Genomic DNA, 18,480 nt, shown 5'->3' with positions numbered 1-18,480 from the left:
CATATCTGAATGTTTGAGATGTAATAGTCTCCTTAGAGCCAGGGTTTTGATCCTGAGCAGTGTATGTAAGTTTTGATTTATTCTGGTAAAATACAGTTCTGAAATTGAAAATACATCGGAGAGCAATCGGGAGGATTTCATTGGGTGTTTCCTAATGCAGGGATGGCTTTATGGAATTTGGGGTTATGTCACATTGACAGAGCATCCATTTAGGGATTCTGTGGTCAGTTGTTGTGGGGGGAAGTACTGGCTTTGTCCTTGGACACTGCTGGTATTGGTGGAATGTAGAGAGAGCTGGAAGATGAGTGTAGGAGAATAGCCTTGCATGTGTGAAGGTTTCCAGTACCAGCTCATATGGGATTGCATATCCACAGGAGATAAAGAATATTCCTTGGATATTTCTATATGAAATATCCATTTGTTAGACTTCAGTGAACTCTAAAACATAAGCATGTGAGATCTCTGCTTCTGCATACTTCCAGTCATCTGTAGGTGGAATTGGACAGTACATGAGTGCAAGGTGACATTGCCTTCATTTTGAAATTCTACTTGGAGGGTGCAGAAGGGATTTGTATGAGAAAAGAAATCTTCCATTTCATTATTCAGAAGAAATTATTTTAAGTCACCTATGCTCTTCCACAGTGGAAGATTCCTTGGATTGCTATTTCTGGAATGTTTTATTTTTCTCAGTGATCTGTTACTTGTGTGAACTTTTTTCCACTCTTACTCTTTCTGAGTTCTCTTCTGCCTCTTCATTCTGTGCTATGAAGTTCCATGCAATTTCTTACATCATTAGGTTTGATCTTATTGCAGCTATTCTTGATACTGAACTTTTAATTCCATAGAACCACCCACCTCTTGTTACTGAATCACTCCTTTGAAGAGGGGTATAACGTGCACAGCTCAGTTGCAATGCCATAATAATATCTTTAGTGCCTACAGGATGGCTTCACACGAATTGTCTGCGTAACTCGTGCCTTGGTGGTCAAAACCAGCACTGTTGTGTGCTTCCAGATGGGATTAACTGGATATCAGTCATTGCCCTTTTCCTGAGGGAATATTTCCTGCAGCTGTAGAAATTGGAAGACATTGTTGGAAGACATTGGTCATGCCAGCAAATTCCTGCCAAGCAGTGAAGATAAAAAGTGCTTAGTTGCAAAAGAAAAATAACATGGTTAGACATGAAAAATCCCTGGGTATCCTTTGTATTGCCTTTTCCAAAGTCTGCTGTGCTACTTGTTTTTAAATCCAGACAAATACCTATAAATGGTATCGTTTCATATTTGATCACCCCTGAAGACTGTGGAAGTGCTTGTCTTTCTTGGAATGCCCAGGTCTCCTAAAATAATGGATCACTGGAGTATTCATTTCAATTTGAGCATGAGTTTGGCAGGAATTACCCTACACTTGCAAGAAGAGGTGGTGGTTGAAGCAGATGAGTCTTTGGTGAAGAGAAGCAAAATGATGGGCACAAGTAGATCTGCCACTGGGAATTAGTTCTGTGCTGGCAGGAAGGCTCTCCCTGTTTCCCTGCTTAGTCCTTACAACTAAGGACTGAGGGGGAATCACCTCAGTTCAGAAGGCCTTAGTTTGGCCTGTTGAACTGAGGTGATTCCCCCTCAGTTATGCCTCTGAAGAAGGTAGATCTCTAAGGTAATGACTGGACTGTGCATATTTGCTTGCAGTACTTTTCCACTTACTGCCTTTTTCCACTGTTGTGTGAAATAATGGATTTCCTGCATGTCAGCATTCTGGAATTTTGGAAGATGGTAGGCAATGAGCTTGAAGCCAGTTTCAGACTGTAAAAGTCTTTCACTTGGGCCATTTTTCTATAGGAGAAGTTCTACAGTAACTTGTGAGTGAACACTGAAATGTGAATGCTGAGGGTAAAGCGTGTGAGTGCAGTGCAAGATGGGCTTTTCTGAAAGCTGAATCAGCTGATTAATCAGTTATAAATTTATAACTTAATCTGGTTTATAGATTTGCAAATTGGGTAGGTTTAAAAATCAGAAGTTCATCATGTTATTAGAAATGCCCCTGTGTAAGGCTGGTGAGGAGTGGACTGATGGTGCTCAGGTGCTTGTGTGCCTTGGCTCCTGCCCTGCCAGGTGAGTTCCTCTGCCAGGAGCCCAGAGGTACCTGTGGGGGGTGGTTTGGCAGGTGCCTGGAGGTGGGAGGGCTCTCAGGCAGGAGCAGGCTCATGAATTAATCAGTGGTACTTGTGGCTGGTTTAGTTGTTCAGATAAACCAGCACAGAATGTGTCTTAGTGACCCATTAATGAGGCGCTGTTTTGCTGTAAAATGTTAATTTAAAAGGTCATGAAAGGAGATAAATTAATTTGATCCCTTTTACCTAAGTTTTCATGTAAAAATGTGTCAGGTAAGGGTCTGTAGGAATATAAAAAAATGTTAGTTTAAAGGTAATAATGTTTGAATATGTTTGGAGAGAGTACCAGAGTTCCAGTCCCAGGGAACAAGGTGTGACAGGTTTAGTGTCACATCTCTGTGCAAGTGCTGGGGGACATCCTGTGCAGCTAAAGCAGCTGCCAAGGCTCTGAAGGACAAGGCAGCATTTGGTTTCTTCCTTTTAATGTTTCCAGCTCATTGTTTGGGACCAGAGTGGCTGGTTGTTCTCCTTGGGTGCATCCCCTGTGTCATCACTTGTACCAGTGCAGAACCTTGTTCCAGATGATAACCTTGACTGGAAACCTCTGGGAGAACTGCAACCTTCCCACTGTCCCTTATGATTTTATCTTGTGTTAATTCAAGCTAAAAACATAACTTTCTCTCACTACTGAAGATGGATCCAGATACCTTTGTCCCAGGGAAGCTTCTAAATATAAATCACGTTTGCTGCTTGGTGTTGGATTTGAAAATCTGTGAATTTTCCCTTGGAGCTGGGACTAGTTCCAGGAATTTATCAAAGATTTAAACACAGTTTAAATTTAGATATTAAAGAACAAAATTGCATAGTTTTTTTCTTAATTTGACGTGTTGTTGGCTATTTTAAAATGCTGGAATGCAATGAATGCATAACATAAAAGGCAGTACATCAGAGGGTGGGTTTGATCATTGATGATCTGTTTGTATTAATCCAGGAGATCTCATCATAAAAGCAACTGCTTTAGCTTTACATCTTCCTCATATTAGTTTTTCAGTTTAACTTTGAGTCCTTGAAGACTAATCATTTGAAGACATTTAACCTTACTGTGAAGAGTTTTATAGTTAAGGAATTAAAGTTAATAGTAACAATATTTTATAAGTGAAGTCTTACAAGAATATCCTCATTGAATGTATGTGTTATTATAGAGTTTGGGCTTAAGCAAGGGAAATTAAGAACTGTTAAGTTGTGGTTTTTCTGGGATTTTTTGGTTTCATTTTGGTTTTGGGGTTAGTTTTTTTTTGGAAGTAACATCTTGGTGTAGGGTTACACTTAGCCACAGTTATTGCTACTGCCCAGTAGTTAATATGGTAGGAGGCATTTATTAATGGAAAATACACCTGGCTAAGGGTTAACCTGACTTCTTTGCTCCTTTTAAGAAAACAGGGAGTTAATTTTTTAAAAATGGAAACTAAATTCATCCATCAAATTATTTATTCAAAATATAGAAAGGTAAGTAATTTTAAAAAATCTTACATTATTAGCAATAAAAATATAGGAAGAGTTAAACTGAGCTGATAACTACAAAGAATAAGTGAAGACATGGTATTGAATATTTTTTATATATGATATTATTCTTCCCTGAATCCAGACCAAGTTTTAATTTCTAAGTCACATAATTACATGTCTACAACACTTTACTGGAAAATCAGTAATTTTATAGAATCCCAGCATAGTTTGGACTGGAAGGGACCTCAAAGCCCATCCAGTTCCACCCCCTGCTGTGGGCAGGGACACCTTCCATAGACCAGGTTGCTCCAAGCCCCATCCAACCTGGCCTTGGACACTTCCAGGGAAGTAACTTCATGGCTGAGTGAGAGCAAATGTCTACCAGAAAAAATAGTAACTGATATTATTCTGATATATGCAATCATTATACATGAATATGAAAAATACTGATTTTTTAAAAAAAAAGAGAACTGATGTATGAAGGCTAGTGTTATGGAAGCCACTGACAGGCTGGAAAATGTAATTAATGTATTCCTCAGCTCTCCTAATTTTTTATTTTTACAGCATGAAAAAGTGTACAATTACATGAACCCAATTCCTGTTGATTCCTTTTTTGAGTCTGTACATGGCCTTCTGGGAATTTATTGTGAGAAATGTTGGAAAACAACATTAGCACACTGAAGAAAAAGGCACAAAACATTGCACAGTTTGAGGCAATACATTTCTGAGTTTTTAAGGGGAGCTTTTGGAGAAGCATTTTCATTCTTGAACCCCAAGACTTTCCTCAGAGTCAGTGACTCTCCCCCATATGTTGGGAATTACTAAACAACCACAGGCCTAAGTCTGGAGCAGTGAGTGTCTTTGGGAATGTTCCCAGCAAGGTTTGTCTGCTCCTTCCTCTGCCACTTATGGATTTCTTACCATCACTTAAAAAGCTGCGGCACCAGAAATGTTGATTTAAGTCATTATTGCTCCCACTTCTCCCTGTTGGCATTAATTTTTTTAAATCTTGGTAAAACTTCCTCTGCGATCATCGTTCTCTTTTGAGGTCAAATTTACTTTTTATCCAAATGTGACCTTTTCAGTCCCATTTTAGAACAACAGAATTGAATATGTGCTTGTTCGAAAGCTAAGATATCTTGCAAAGGGACTTCATCAAGATTGACTGTATTAAAAATTAATTAAAGCACTTTATGATGGCTGGGTAACAGAGTAATGAGCTGGTAGTACGTCAACAGAATAATGTCTTGAAAATGTAAAAGTAATAAAAGCTTAAAATGAACTGTTGGCAAAATTTAATTAGTACTTGGAAGACTTTTATTAATGATGCCACCCTTTCACCCCACCCAACAGTATTTTGTAGTTGAAATATTGATAACTGGGAAGTTATTTTGAGTATCAGAGGACCCTGAGATTGGCTTTGGTTCCAATCGGTCATCCTGCTGTGACCAGCTCACAGTAATGGGGCAACAAACACACTAAATCCAGTTATGATTCCTAAAATGGATCTATCCAGAGTCTGTACAGGGTGGGAAGTCCCAGTCCTTGTCCCTAAATGTTTCAGTATTGGATGAACAGGTGTGTCCTTGCTTGTGACTTATGCTTTGAAATATATTTAGCAGTGTTATCACTGGTAGCAGTGTGAGTGGAAGTTCTTTGAAGTAATCTATGTGTTTGCAAAAAAGGCATTTACATATTGCAAATATTTTGCGTTCTAACCTTGAAGACTTTGGAACAAAACTGTTTCTTGAAACATTTTCCAGAAGTGTTTAATATGCTAAATAAATTTTAATCAGTTCTCCATGCTTAAGTTTGCACTGTGTGTTCACTTAAGTGTTTGAACTTCTTAGCTCAGTTGTCTGTTTGTTTGTGTTTCCTTTCTCCTTGGTATATCCTTTTGATTTCACACAGGAATAGAAATTTTAGGTTTGAACAATATATCAAGTGTAGCTGAAGGACATTCTACAATTCTTCCTCCCAATCCCAGGGATATTACATTTTCTGAAATACTAGCTTGCTGAAAAATTGCTGATTTATGACTGTTTGGTACTAAAAGCTGGAAAGTGGTGATTCTCATAGTTAACAACTTGAAGCTGAGCCTATTTGGAGGTCACTGATAAGGGTGGTGGGGCCACCTCCATCTAAAAATCTTATTAAGGACCTGTGAGCTCCTTTGCAGGAAATAGCAACTAATGGGAGATCTAAATGTCATCATTAAAACAGACTGCATTAATGGGAACTCTCTTTTCCCCTCTTGTAGTGGTCCTTTGTTGTGGCTACCATCACAGAAATCCCACCTGTTGCCTTTCTTCCCAATTTTGTTGTTCAGAGAAAAGTTCTGAGGCCTCTACGAACCCAGACAGGAGGAACAATAATGGTAAGGTGCTCTTGGTTCCCTTTTGTCACTTTTAAACTTGTTGATCAGACATTGTAAACCTGGGAGTTGTACTGTTTTATAGAACTCAAATAATAGTTGTAATATTAATATCAAATAATAGTTGTACTGTTTTATATAACTCAAAGATGTGGGGCCTGGAGAGGGAGGTGGGTTAGTGCAGAGTCCTAAATGTGAGCAAACTCCTCAGGGGAAGGACATCCCTGGTTTTATGGTCAGTGATTTGCAGAAGAGACAGTGAGGGTCAGCCTGGGCAAGCAGTGAGAGAAGTGGCAAATACAGTAACAGATAACATTCAAGTACAGGCAAATTCTAGGAGTGGGAGGTTTCAAAATTGGTAATACAGAAGCTTTTTTAAAGCACGTATTTACCAAAGGACCTTGGAACTGGATAGGAAGTGATGGATGGTTTAGTTGTTCTTGAGTCTAGGGAAGTGCCTAAATTGAAAAATCATATCCCCTTGCTCATTTTAACGAGGAAAGTTAGTTTATCTACTTTTTCTGTGGTAAATACTGCAGAAGCAGCTCAGCTGAGCTCAAGTGAGATTTTCACCTGAACAGAGCTGTGTTCTCCTGAGTTAAAGGAGTGCTCTGCTCAAAAGAGCTGTGCAGGGTCACCAGACATTTAGTTTTGCCTGGGAATTGCCATTAGAGATGTTGAGGAAATAGCAGGAAAGAAAACCATTAATAGCTGGAGCCAAGAATGAGTTATTTAGACCATCTGTTGAGGAAAACATGCCCTCACAATTGTGAACTGGGAACTAGTGAGATCTTTTCTGCCCTGTGTTTATCAATCGTTGTCTTACTGGAGTTGACCAACTCTCCAGCTTAGTGCTGGGAGGAGATGGGACCAGTCCCGAGCTCTCTTGGCAGGTCCAGAGCTGAACCAGTTCTAATGGAAGACAAATAATCTTGTCTGAAATGATTAATATTATGGTACACATAGATCTTTGCTGCAGTTTAGCAACTCTTCCTGCAGGGAGCTGTGGCAGTGCTCCATGTGAAAAGGGTTGCAGCCCATATTGGATTTTCCCTGTTTGTTTGAAGCCAGTCATTGACCCACTGTCCTGTGGGTTGGCAGAGCTTTCACAGCGTTCTGTGCCAGGTTTGGGAATAGGATTTATTGCAGCTACTGATAGCAAAGGTGAGCGAGGCTGGGAAGCCAGAAGGGACTGATAAAACATGGCATTACTTTCAGAAATTGGCTAATAGGTGGCTTCCCTCTTGTATCAGCAGAAGTGCAGGTACTTAGCAATCTGCACTGGAATCAGGGGTTCATTGGAAGAATTTTTAAATGCTTCTCGTGAACATATCAAGCTTTAAGACATAAATAATTTAAGACATAATATAAAATTATGTGGCAAAAAAATGCAGTGCAGGACAGAGGTTGGGCCTGCCCTAGGTCAGACCTAGAAGTATGATGAGAATGAGCCCAAAGGCCTGGGGAAGCAGTTCCGAGGTTTTCCTGGGGCTGACATGGCCTTGGCTGTTGCAGCTTGAGGTGCTGGAGCAGGTCCAGAGGAGGGCAAAAAGGCTGGGGAAGGGACTGGAGCACAAGTCCTATAAGGAGAGGCTGAGGGAGCTGGGGCTGTTCAGCCTGGAGAAGAGGAGGCTCAGGGGAGACCTCCTCACTCTCTGCAACTCCCTGACAGGAGGGGGGAGCCAGGGGGGGTCGGGCTCTTCTCCCAGGAACAAGGACAAGAGGGCTGGGTCTTCAGCTGTGCCAGGGGAGGTTTAGGTTGGATGTTAGAAAGAATTTCTTTACAGAGAGAGGGTGCTCAGCCATTGGAATGGGCTGCCCAGGAAAGGGGTGGATTCTCCGTCTCTGGAGGTTTTTAAAAAGAGACTGGATGTGGCATCAGTGCCATGGTCTGGGAACCACAGCAGTGTTGGATCAAGGGTTGGGCTTGATGATCTCAGAGGTCCCTTCCAACCCAGCTGATTCTATGAGTCTATTCTATGATTCTACTGTCACTTATGTCTGGGCACTATGAAGTTTCAGCCTTCTTGGGTTTTACTGTGTGCAATGAAAGTATAGAGCCAGTTGTTTTTAAGGCAAGATGAAATATCCTGATTTTGTTGTTGTTGTTGTAGGTATGTTTTTAATGGCAGAAGTGCCTGATATTTTATTTGAAAAAAAATGGCAATTTCTTTCAGTATTTTAGTGCTCTGTTGTTAAATCTGTGTTCCATCCAGCTGCTGGATTTGCAAGTGTGTTGGTTCAGAAATGAACTGCATGACTTGTGACTAAGCCTAAATATCTACTGACAAGATTCAGAAACATCTTCTGACAGTGCTGTTTAATGGCTTTAAGCATGTCAACTTAACTCCCTTTGTAATGTCCAAAACACTGGTCTTAGATATGTAAAATTCTGGAGCTCCTAATTCTGCTTTAATTCTCTTGTGTTGCTCTGTCCTCTTGGATGTTATTTAAAGTCCCATAGTGGGGTAAGGAAATCTGTGAAGGTGTTTGTACGGTGTAGGATGCCTGGTGCTTTTGGTGAAGCCTGAAAGCCTGACTGAGCATGAGAGAACCAGATAAAGTACTGAAAATGTTAAACCAATTTTTTTTTAAAGAAAATTTAAGAATATGAAGTTTGAAAGAACATGCTGAGTTCTGGATAAATCCTGAGATTGATTGGATTATAGTGATAGGCCAGATAACAAAAGTGCTGCCTCTTTAGTAGGTGTGAACTGGCAAAAGCAGAGATGGGGAGGACTGGAGAAAAAGAATTTCGGTTCCATGTCATTATATAGTTCAAAGTGCTTAAAAATATTTGGTTGTCACTCACAGAGCAAGTCCTGCTGAGCAGGGACGTGCAGAGACTTCTCTTATTACAGCTGTCTGCTCTGTCTGTGCCTCCTGAAACACAGATGCCATCCCTGGGCACTTTGGGATTCATCTCGATGCCATATGCTGTTGTTTTTACCTTTTTTGCCTCCGTTATGGGGAAATAAGTATGTACTTGAGAAGAAATTTTGATTAATCAGACAATAAAATTTGTACAGTGCAAGTCAGAAGTGCATCTTCTGCTATTCCTGATGGGCCTCTTTATCACAAACATTCCTGTTGAGTTTCTCTACTTTTTAATGATATTTTAGCACTATGGGAAGATTGGGTTTTGGTGAGGAATCCCTAGGAAGTGTGATAAATTGCTGATAATGTGCTTTCCCTGGGACTTAATGGGTTTTATAGTTCAGAAGCTGCAGTCTTTCCCCAAGATCTAATTTGTGTAAGTTGGCATGATCAGATCAGGATGAGGTTTACTTTCCCAATAATTTCCTTAGTACTAAATTAGAACAGTTCAAATGTAAGTATTGGTGATGAAGACTTCTCAACTGACTGTCCAAAATTCATTTTGTATATGATGTCTAATACGTTCTTTCCATGACTATGAATGAGAACCCATCTATTTTTACATGTTTTCTCTCTCTTTTTTATTTATTTTTTTTTTATTTTTTAATTTTAACTAGTAATATCTTCATTTTTGATCATGTCAGATGAGGAATACTGCACTTAAACACTTGCTTGATTCTTCCTGGCTGAAATAAGTCAAGTTTGTCAGTTAAAATTTCGTCATTCAAGCTTTGTATATCTCTTTTTTTGTCAGTACTTTCCCTTTCCTGAATGTCATTTGGGTTCAACAGAGGGATACAGGCACAGTTTTCCCATATTGGAGGGGAAAAGGTTGATAACATTCTATACCACGCATGACTTCAAGAATAAAAAGTCACAGGACCCTTCACACTGTAGCACTTTCCTGGCCCCCTCCCAGCTGGAATTCTGTTAGTCTGTGTTTTCAGGAGTCTGAGTTTACATTCCTCCTGTTTTCCCATGAGCAGGAAGGATACTGTGATATCCTTGCTCACTTTTCACTCTTCCCAGCACTGCCCTTTCCCTTTTGCAGTTGCCAGAGAAGGAAATACAAATGACACAGCAAATATTCTTTCAACTCCTGGAGCTGAGGGGAGTTTTGTGTTCACAGATCTGGTTCAGAATGACCTCCAGTGGTAAAGCATCTGCAAATTCCATGCCGAGAGTTATTGGGGGTGGAAGTTGCCTCATTCATTCATGGAATTCTGACTATAATTGTTTTTTAAGGCAGGAAAACTGGCTGTGGACAGAGGCTGGGCCATCAACGTGGGTGAGTGCAAACAGGGCACCCAGTGATGTTTGGAATTGTGTGTTTGGAAGCCAGATTTTCATTTCTATGATGTGTGTTCTGTTCATAAAAACAGAAAGGGATTATGGTGTTTAACTAAAATCAACTCTAAAGGAAAAAAATGGAGAAAGTACTGGATTTGTTCTCTCACCCACTGTTGCAGTTTTGTTATAAAATCTTTTTGGAAAGGAAAAAGATAACTGGATAAAGATATGAATCATTTATAAAGGCAGGTGTTTGGATTGAAGTAGTGTAAAAAAAAATGAGGAAAAATGTTTGGACTAAATGTAAATATTTCAATAAAATCTTTAGATTATAAAATAATTGTCATAGTTCTTATGTTATCTATGTTCTAGCATCTCAGGGGTTGGTATGTGGAAGAGCAGAGCTGGACCAGTCAGTGTCTATTTTTGGCTGTGCAGTTTTCCTGAAAAAGCCTTGAATGAACAAGTTCTGAGGGATATAGTGAATATAAATGTGCTGTCCTGCTCACAGCAAACAGCAGTGCAAACCCAGTGAACCATTGAAGCAAGATTTTGTGCCATAGGAGCCTTAGCTTGTTGTTCTCATAAAACTCACCAAGTGTAGGTTTTTCCATTATTTCTTGCATGCATCTTCTCCAAAGTGAATAGCCATGATTAAAAATTAAATAGATATTAGAAGCAAACAACCAAGGCCTGTCATATTTACTGATATATCAAATGAACTTTTTAAGGTTCTTGCTTAGCTATTTCTAGTGGGTTTTTCAGTTAAAAAGTTCTGATTTATTATATAAAAAACATGTTGAGGGAGGAGGAGGTCTCAGTACTTTTTTCATGTAAAGAGTGTGTCCCTTTCTGTTTTCAAGAGCAGTTCCTAAAGCTTTTTGATCTGAGTGTTTTCAGAAGAGAATGGCATGTGCAAATAACGGTAACACCATAGTTCTTAGTTTGGGGGGGGGTTTTTAGTATATTTTTCTGAATGTTCATCATAGAAAAGAACTTTCCAAGTCCTTTCCACCTGCTGCTTGTGCCTGCCATGTAAGTGATCTCTGGCTTTGTGCAGGCCATCTCTGGTTTTAGTGTCTGGCTTTTCTTTAGTGTGTAGCTTGTCTTTAGTACCTGGCTTTTCAGCCTTTCCCCATTTTCCCATGCAGGGGGTGGTTTCCATCACTGTTCCAGTGACAAAGGTGGAGGGTTTTGTGCATATGCTGACATCACACTGGCCATCAAGGTAAGAACTGCTCTTAAACCTGTATTTTCTGCTGTTTGTGCAAATGGAGAAAAATCCCCACATAAATTCCGAAGAATGAATTTACACCTTAACAGGAGCAAGGAAGCCCTCTCCAGGTGGGTGGGAATGGGAACATGCAGCGTTATGAAGTGGGAGGGAAGATTTGCAGGGGTCAGAATTATCAGTGTAAACATGAACCACTGCAATTGCATTAATAATGTTGGCTTGCAGAACCCACTCCAGATCAAACCAGATGGACTTTTAATATCCTCAGTGATAATCCTCCAAACCTTGCAGCTGAACCTGAACCTCCCACAGTCATTGCAGTGGTTCCAATCAAGCCTGCAGGGACAGAAATCCTCTCTCTGAATCAAGCTGCACTATGCAGAGCTCAGGAATAAAAATGTGAATGACTCCAAAATAGTCTCTGAATGTGAATGAATACATTTGGTATTTAGCTGTTGAAAGGCTGAAGTAAGAGCCTTCTGCAATTAGGGCTTATTTCTACCAAATGAACTGGGGTTTATTTGTATAATAGAATATTTATAAAGTATCAATAATAATCAAACATTAAAGAGCTCTAATGATTGCAGCACACCATGTGACATAACACCCTAATTTCTGTACATGGTAATTTGCAGAAAAGTAATCCACAGTGGGTTGGTTTTTTCTCCCTACTATTAAAGTACAGATTGAGAAATTATAGTGGGTGAGAATTTGTGCAAAATCTTTGGAGTTTACCATGTCTGTATTGAAAATGGGATGGAACAAGATGATTTTTAAGGTCCCTTCCAGCCTAAACCATCCTGTGAGTCTACAACTCAAATGCATGTTGCATGTGTTTAATCTGGTGGAAATGCAGAGAGTTTGTTATTGTATAACCACAAAAATTATCTTCCTGTGTCAAATAATGAGAGGAGCTTTTGTAATTACATGTATTAGAATAATTTAGCAGTTTACTTGGTGACTAAAGCAAATAGACTGTGGAAGCTTCAAGCCTCCAGTTTAATCTGCCACTTAATTTCCTAAATTTCTCCATGTCTTTCTTTTTCTATGCAGTTCTTATTTGAGAGAGTACCAGGGGTGTCTAAAGCCACAATTATTGATCTGGATGCTCATCAGGTGAGTGCTTACCTGTGTTCAGTGCTGCAGATGCTGTGCTTGAGATACAAGTGGGTGATAAACCCCCTTTTTTAATGCTACTATAAACTGTCGACTGGCAGAACCCACAGTTCATCAGAGATGCTGGGAACTGTGAACAGTTCAGTTGTTTATTTTGTGGTCCTAAAGGCTCTTAAGCCAGTTTAGTAAAATTAACCTGAGTTGCAGCTCCATCATGTGGCTGGATGGAAAAATCCTCCAGCGTTTTACACCCGTCTCCCGGGATGAGGGGCAAGGATCTCCTGGGACAGAATTCCAGTTGGTTCAGCACCGCGGTGGCTGCAGCAGCCTCTGGAGGGGAGGAACCTGCCCTTCAGTGTTTAATGAAGGCCTGGCTACAGGCTCATGAGGGATTCAACCCTCTCCCCCTGGTGTGTGATGTACTGTGGGCACTGAGATCAAACCTCAGCTCTGGTAGGATTTGCAAAATAAAGCCTGAGAGGTCAGAAATGGTATTTTTAGGAAAGCAGTTAATGCACCAAAGTGGTGTCCAATCTGAAGTGTTTCAGGTTATTTATTATGAGTAAAGAAACCATTTTTAAATAGCTCCATGGCAGTGAGGAAACCTAATGGCTGCAATGATCTTCTCTCATTTGCCTTACCTGCATCCTAAAATTCCCATGATACCAGGACAAAGATTATTTTGTGTTCCCCTCTCTCGGGGTGTGGATCTATTTTGTGCTTTTAGGGGGTGCTTTGGTTTGTTTCGGTTTTGAAAAGTTCTTGGCATGTATTTTGGTTTTCAGCTGTGCTGGGAGTGCACGTGGAATCACCCCCCGTTTCCTTCCTTTGGGGAATGGGAGGTGTGTGAAGGAGCTCAGCAGATCCTGTTTAAAAATGCAGATTTTCTTGTCTTGTGACTGTTCCAATTCTGAGTGCAGTGGCGAGTTCCACCTTTCATAAGAAAAGGGTTCATCAGAGACTTTCACATTCCCAGACTTGTGTGCATGAACTGGTTATTTGTGGATCAAAGATGCTGAAGAAATAAGTTGGAGTTGCCATTTTTTAGCATAAAAACTGAATTACAGAAGATATATCTGTGGAAATGTCTTTTTCTGTAGTTCAAATGAAATTCTTCTGGGGGTAGGGGCTGTGCTGCTGCACGATACACTGATTTAAACTGAATTATCTTAGTCATTGCTGGGAAAAAATGATTTTTATATTAATGAAAAAAGTCTAAATGAGAGCCAGAAGAAGAATATTTAAATTCAGAAATGGGGAAGGGGGAAATACTCAAAATCTGAGTTTTCTCTTGAGCATCCATTTTACACCCAGCACAGTTTTTGTAGGGAATTTCTGTTGTTAAACAAGAAATTGTTAAAACTGTTGAGTCCTTAGTGTTTGTCATTTTTCCAGGGATTACTTATCTCCCCAAGGCTTGAATTGCCAGGAGAGGTGTGGTCTGCTTTATTTATTTATTAATTCTTACACAGGAACACTCAGTTCCCTGGTGCAGTTGAAAGGGACTTTTTCTTGCACAGTTGGAGAATTACAGATCTCTTTGGTGGTCACAGTTGCTTTTGTGGTGCTGCTGAGGACATTTAGCTTCTGTTTTTCACTTCTTTTTTCTTACATGTATAATGAGCTCTCTGCTAATTCCCTTCCCAGAGATACAGGGATTTTGTTTGTGGTAATACCTGCAGTTTTCAGGTATTATCAACCCCTCTCCAAAAGTCTACACCTCAGAATAACCTTCAAGACTATAAATAAGAGAGTGAGGCAGGGAGTTGTGAATATTAGACCTCTGTAGTGTTGATTGCTGTAGGGTTTGCAGTGTGTTCAATGCTGTGTTGGGAATAGCTAACTGTGAATTTCCTGCAGGGAAATGGCCATGAGAGGGACTTTATGGATGATCCTCGGGTGTACATTATGGATGCCTACAACAGATACATTTATCCAGGGGATGGCTTTGCTAAACGTAAGTACAGCTGAAATTCACATTCCAAAATCTAAAAGACCTCCTGTGCTGCTACATAACTTCATTTACTAATAGGTTTCCTTGCAACAGTGTTAACTAGACTTTATTTTTTTTTAATATCACATGGTTTTCAGTGATCACTGTGATATATCACAGTAGTGTTTCCCCTCACTTCTGGGATGGATGTGGGTGGGTATTCAGTGCTCCTGCCACACTTGGAGCAGCGAGTTAAATAATCCTTGGATTTTAAGAGAATTGTTAGACCTTCATCTTTCCCTTACACTAATTTTTTGATGGAATTCCCTGAGGATTAGCTGATGCTGTGTAAAAAGGTTTCATGTTCTTTTGAAAAGTTATAAATTATAACATATTTAGGTGTGTAATTTTGCCAGTAGAACTTGGTTTGTAAGCATCTAGAAAAGAAGCTGCATCTGAGTGTGAAACAACTTGGGAAGCAAAACAAGTCATGGAATAGAACCATTAAGGTTGGAAAAGCCCTTTATAAGATCGAGTCCAAGCCCGGCCCTGCCAAGGCCACATCCACATGAAATCCCTGCAGGGATGGGGACTCCCCCTGCCCTGGGCAGCCTGTCAGACCAACGACAGGAGCTGGTGCTTGATTGTTTTTGGTTGTGGTTTGTTTATCCCTGCTGTGAGGTGCCTGTTGTGTCTTGTGAGCTGCCACGATTAATTAGTGGGGCTTTGATAATGCTTAAATTGGAATGCAAAAGCCCAGAGTTGATTTGATCTTTGGTTCTGTTACACTCATTTATTACAGGCTTAATTTGTTCCCTGAGTCAGAGGTTGTTGGGGGGGGAATGTTCTGCTCTTGGATTTCTTCAGTGATCCTGTCGCTCTGAAAAGCCTTCATTTGGATTCTTGGCAAGAATGAGGGGCAGTGCATTGCACTGCTGGATTTTGACTTGTAAAGATTTTGAGAACTGTAGTATTTCAAGGTATTAAACTAAAAAATGACCATTTAAAGCACATCATGTCTGTAGGCAGACAAATTGCAAGCAATAGTATTCCTATATCACATGGCAACATTTGAACAGATGGATTAAGACCAAAACAGAGTGAGTCTTTGTTAGCAAATCTGAACCACTGAGCTCACCCCTCCCCTGTGAGCCTGGGAATACCAGCATTCCCTTTCTAAGGATGAGGTGCCAAAGGCATGTGAACATGTAGGTCCTTGCAGTTTGCATAAGAATGTCTGAATAGGATTTTGCTGGGTAAATCCTTTAAATCCTTCCTGTTAAATGACCAGGCAAAGATGGGATCACAGAGGGGATCTCTGAAGAAAGGTAGAGGCTTGAACCTGAGAGTTGGAATCCTTGGGGTAAATTCCAACTGATTAGTGGCTCCTTGGACTTTCTGCACATTTTTTCCATGTTTTATTACAGGAGCCTCTTCTGCACGTTTTTTGCCCATCATTAGGGAAGGGAAGAAAGAGCCCAGCTCCCACTGCCTGCTGCTAAGCCATAAGCACATTGAATCCCTGAGGGGAAGCAGTTTGGAATTACACAAGCTTAGGAGGAGAAAGGAGGACATGGATGGGGAATGGGACTAATTCACTGAAGGGTGAGCACAGAATTTGGCAGCTGAAACTTAAAGTTCAGGCCTTAAAAATCTCATGGTCTGAGAGTCATTTTACAAAGCTGGACAAATACCTTCACTAATGAGCAGGAGATGGACAATGAACACATGGAAGAGCTGTGTCCATCCTGATCCAGACCCATCCCTGATCTCTGCATTTCTGTGTTTGTGTGGAGATGTAGGTAAGAGGCCTGTGAAGGCAGGGGATCCAGTTCAGCATCTCTCAACTTCTTCATGGTTCCATCAGAACAATACTTGTTTGTCCCCACTGCAGTGTCCCCTCCTCCACAGCTCAGCCCGAAGATCCTTTACCCTGAAGAGGCTCCAAGTGCTGTTCAGAAGAGCTGTGCAGACTTCCAGGGACATTTATATAACAATAAGAGAAGCATCCAGGAAAATACTGTAAAGAAACAAAAATCCTTGCAGCTCTTGTTGGAATGAGAAACAGTCCTTCCCTGATGTTGAACAAGGATGGAAAGCAGAGAAAAACCCCTACTCAGCAATCCCAAGAGTAATTAAGTGTCATTCTGTGTTGAATGCACACTTGGTGGGTGCTGAATCCCTCTTTATCCAAGTCAGTTAATTTGAGGCAGAGGGTGTGGTGAGACAGAAGTCATTCCTTGGAACACCTCTGGCATGGATTTGATATTAATTCACATGTAGAGTTACACAAACCTCCATAATAGCACCCAAAACTAGGCTGCCTAATCTTGGGTTTCTCCCCTTCACCTTCTCAGCCCTCCTCTTCTACTTCTGTTGCTTTATTAGAGGCATTAGGAATAATTTGATTTAAATGAAGAATAGATATTTGCTCTTTTGGTAGGATTACAGGGTAAGAACATTAAATTGAAAATGCTTGGGGCAAAGCTGAGTCCTGTTATACATTCATAAAGCAGTTCCCATAAATTCATGATCCTTTGCTGTGAAGTTTTGAGTGTTGTGATAAAAGTAAAACATCTTCATAATTTCTCAGTGATATTTATCTTGGTTTTTTCCCCCCAGCTGTTTCCTCTGCAATAGCAGTTCAGTGTTTTCTTTGCCTTATGCTTTATTTAGGTTACTTTTAAGTTAATAATTTCCTTTATGATTTCTCTGCTGATTGGTAACTGGACATGTAGATCAGCTGCTTTTCAGTAACATTTTCCACTTGCTTCTCAGAGATATTTTTTTTTCTTCCTGCATTTAATTTTTTCTCTTCAACGTTTTTTTTTTTCAAGGTCATTGTGCTTAACATTTGCTGAGAAAACAAGTAGTTGAGTCATTTTCTTTAATTCAAAGTTCTGTGAAGATGCAATGTATTGAGAAGACTTCCAGAAATGTGATTTTTTTTTCTTGCTTCCCTACATCTTGCATTTTCTTTCAAAGCAACCCTTTTCTGACTGAGCAGTGGTTGGTTTGTTTGCTTTCAGGTGCCATAAAACGCAAAGTGGAGCTGGAGTGGGGCACAGAGGACACAGAGTACCTTCAGAAGGTGCACACCCACGTGGAGGGAGCACTGAACGAGTTCAAACCTGACATCCTGGTTTATAATGCTGGCACTGACATCCTGGATGGGGATCCCTTGGGAGGCCTGGCCATTTCCCCCCAGGTTTGTATGGCACTGCCATCCTGGATGGGATCCCTTGGCAGCCTGGCCATTTCCCAGGTTTGTATGGCACTGCCATCCTGGGTGAGCATCCCTTGGCAGCCTGGCCATCTCCCAGGTTTGTATGGCACTGCCATCCTGGGTGGGATCCCTTGGCAGCCTGGCCATTTCCCAGGTTTGTATGGCACTGCCATCCTGGGTGGGATCCCTTGGCAGCCTGGCCATTTCCCAGGTTTGTATGGCACTGCTATCCCCAGCCCTGCTCCCCACACACACTGCAGGCAGTTTGGGAGCTGAAGGGAAGTGCACCCTTTGCACTCAGCCAGAGCATTTCCCTCTTACAGGCACCAGAGATCCATCTCTTGCTCTTTCACTCTTTTATTTTCTTGGATTTTCTTCCTGCCTCTAAATATTTTTGTCCTTCCAGTGGCTGTTGCAGTGTAATCCATCTCCTCTCTAAAATGCACTGGTTTGAACACCCAGACAGTAACCAGAGAGACAGACATTTTCACACTTCACTTGACTTCTCTTTTCCCAGTTTGGTTGGTTTGTTTTTCCCCTCACATGACCCATTTTGCAATGTATTTCTTTTGTCACCTGCCCCCAGTATGTATCTTACACTTAATTTCCTCTGTAGCACTCCCAGCTGTTTTAAACTGCCCTTGTGGTGTCTTCCAGCTGTAACAATTTTGTGCAGCCTGTCTGTGTATTCCTAGCAAATGAACACCTGTTTTCCTTCTCTTGATTCTTTTCCTTACAGATACCATGTACTTTCTCTGCCCACTTTTAGTAGACTTAAATTTTTATTTATTCCGTACACATTATAGAAATCTTCACCTCC

At 40.7% G+C, this 18,480-nt stretch overlaps 2 protein-coding genes across 4 annotated transcripts in view; one reads left to right on the top strand and one right to left on the bottom strand.

The window, feature by feature from the left end:
- The window catches only part of LOC116792417 (prophenin and tritrpticin precursor-like), a 610,102-nt gene that overhangs the window by 550,680 nt on the left and 40,942 nt on the right, over positions 1-18,480 (bottom strand). The window lies entirely within an intron of this gene.
- HDAC11 (histone deacetylase 11) overlaps positions 1-18,480 on the top strand; it is a 28,780-nt gene that overhangs the window by 5,307 nt on the left and 4,993 nt on the right. For both annotated transcript variants that reach the window (XM_032699321.1, XM_032699320.1), the window contains exons 4-9: positions 5,871-5,987; positions 10,107-10,149; positions 11,303-11,379; positions 12,439-12,501; positions 14,362-14,458; positions 17,464-17,642. In XM_032699321.1, coding sequence (XP_032555212.1) covers positions 5,871-5,987; positions 10,107-10,149; positions 11,303-11,379; positions 12,439-12,501; positions 14,362-14,458; positions 17,464-17,642 — 576 coding nt within the window. The remainder of the gene's footprint in view (positions 1-5,870; positions 5,988-10,106; positions 10,150-11,302; positions 11,380-12,438; positions 12,502-14,361; positions 14,459-17,463; positions 17,643-18,480) is intronic.

Source organism: Chiroxiphia lanceolata, chromosome 11, assembly GCF_009829145.1.
Source record: "Chiroxiphia lanceolata isolate bChiLan1 chromosome 11, bChiLan1.pri, whole genome shotgun sequence".
Lineage (NCBI taxonomy): Eukaryota > Metazoa > Chordata > Aves > Passeriformes > Pipridae > Chiroxiphia > Chiroxiphia lanceolata.
The sequence above is the reverse complement of the archived record's forward strand: the minus strand, read 5'-3'. Positions and strand labels throughout refer to the sequence as shown.